This window comes from Loa loa, assembly GCF_000183805.2.
Source record: "Loa loa unplaced genomic scaffold supercont3.475, whole genome shotgun sequence".
NCBI lineage: Eukaryota > Metazoa > Nematoda > Chromadorea > Rhabditida > Onchocercidae > Loa > Loa loa.
Window position 1 is genome coordinate 11,982 of NW_018108655.1, and position 2,008 is coordinate 13,989.

Sequence of the window (2,008 nt, forward strand, 5' to 3'; positions counted from 1 at the left end):
AACAATTTCTGTAGGAAAATATTAATTTTTTTTTTGTCAATTTTAGTTATATCCTTACCAAACAAAGATCAAAAATCGAGAATGCTTCGACAAAAATGATTATCGATTAATATGGAATCCAAATAAATTCCATTTGCTTTCCCATCGAGCTAAGGTGTTACCTTTTCAATTATTCATGTAAAATTAAATATTTATATATATGTAATGGAATTTATATTTATATATGTATATATATTATATATAATGGAATTTATTTGGATTCATATATATATATATATATTGATGCTAATTTTGGTAACAAAAAAATCATTACTTTTATTTCCATTCGAACAAAAAGAAAATTAATTGTTTTTGGTATTCGAAAAAAATTTTGAAGCAAGCATTATTATGCAAAATAAAATTCATGCTTTTGTAGCTGTCGCATTTTTTGGATCAAATTCAAGCTTCAAATGAAAAACCAACGCCGGATATTACGATTACGGTACTTTTTTAAAGATATCTTAGATTTTAATTAGCCAAAATCCAAGATAACATCAAAAAATCTTTACAAAATTATTAATTGATGTGTTTTTTTCTTTCACACCACTGAATTACAGTTGATGAATGTAATTTGGGTTAAATTTGTTATCAAATATTTGATAATAAATTTGTGTTTAATTTCAACAAACAAATGAAAAAGTTGTTATCATAAATCCGGAAATTTTTGATAGTTCTAAAAATAACACCAAATATAAAATGTCAAGTAATCATTAGTCTTCATTAAGATACATATTCAATAGTTATAAATGGAAAGATATGGAATGATTAAAGTTTTTTTTTTTTATTTCAGCTCAGTGATAACAGTACGATAATGGTTCATTCGGAAATAGCCTTAGCTCATTCCGGATATTTTCGTCGACAATATTCGACGGAAATGAAGACACAAAACCGACCTGTAACATTAAATATTACCCATCTTACGAATTATGATGCTAATGCTGTTCGCCGGGTGGTCCATTTCTTTTATACTGGCATTTTACCATGCTCATTAGCTGAAATTCCGGAACTTTTAGCTTTATGCTATAAACTTCAGGTAATCTTGATAAACACAAAAAAAAGAGAACTCGTGAAAAGTTTACAAAATTATATTAAATTTTACTAAATAAAATTTAAAATTCGAATGAAATTATGCAAATCAAAAAATTTTATTTATTGCGGAAAAAGTTAAGTTTCTTATTTTTAAATTAAAATCCGTTGTAATTGTATAAACATGAAAAATATTGCTCATTTATATCAATAGGTACCATCAATGAGATCAATAATTGAAAAATTTATCATTCAAAAAGCAGCTGAACATGACTGTTTATTGGACTGTTGGAATATTACTTGTCATCGACAATCTGATTTGTCACTTCGAGTAAAAGATTTCGTACTCAGTTATGTGATTCGATCTCTGGAAGAGGTATATTTAATCTGAAAGAGCTATTAAAAATAATAAACATTTTGGGACTTTTGGAAACAATTTGATTATTAATTTAGTCTATTTTATGCCCAATCTTTTTTTCCTTTCTTCCTCACTCTTTTCTTCATTTTAGGCAGTCTTGGATTTACGTTTTGCACAGTTGGATCAAGGAGCTGTGGAAGAGTTATTGAAACGTGATAATTTACCGGTTCGTTCGGAATGTGATGTGTTACGTATCGCTTTGATGTATTATTTTCGTCGTGAGGGATATGTGAATATGCAAAGTTTGCTAAATGTTGTTCGATATAATTGCGGTAATGAAGCACTCATCCGGGTATGATAAGGAACACTTTAAATTACTAATACTTACTGGTAATTTATATTAATAATAATAGTGATATAACAATTTAATAATAATAATAATAATAATAATAACAATAATAATAATAATAATAGTAATAATAATAATAATAATAATAATAATAACAAAATAATAATAATAATAATAATAATAATAATAATAATAATAATAATAATAATAATAATAATAATAATAATAATAATAAT

General features: G+C 25.2%; 1 protein-coding gene across 1 annotated transcript in view; it reads left to right on the forward strand.

Annotated features, from left to right (window-relative positions):
• Positions 1–850: 850 nt before the first annotated feature.
• LOAG_18735 (hypothetical protein) overlaps positions 851–2,008 on the forward strand; it is a gene marked incomplete at both ends in the record, with an annotated part of 2,232 nt that continues 1,074 nt past the window's right edge. The window contains 3 exons of the mRNA XM_020451398.1: positions 851–1,072; positions 1,280–1,441; positions 1,575–1,775. Of these exons, the coding sequence (XP_020304822.1) occupies positions 851–1,072; positions 1,280–1,441; positions 1,575–1,775 (585 nt within the window). The remainder of the gene's footprint in view (positions 1,073–1,279; positions 1,442–1,574; positions 1,776–2,008) is intronic.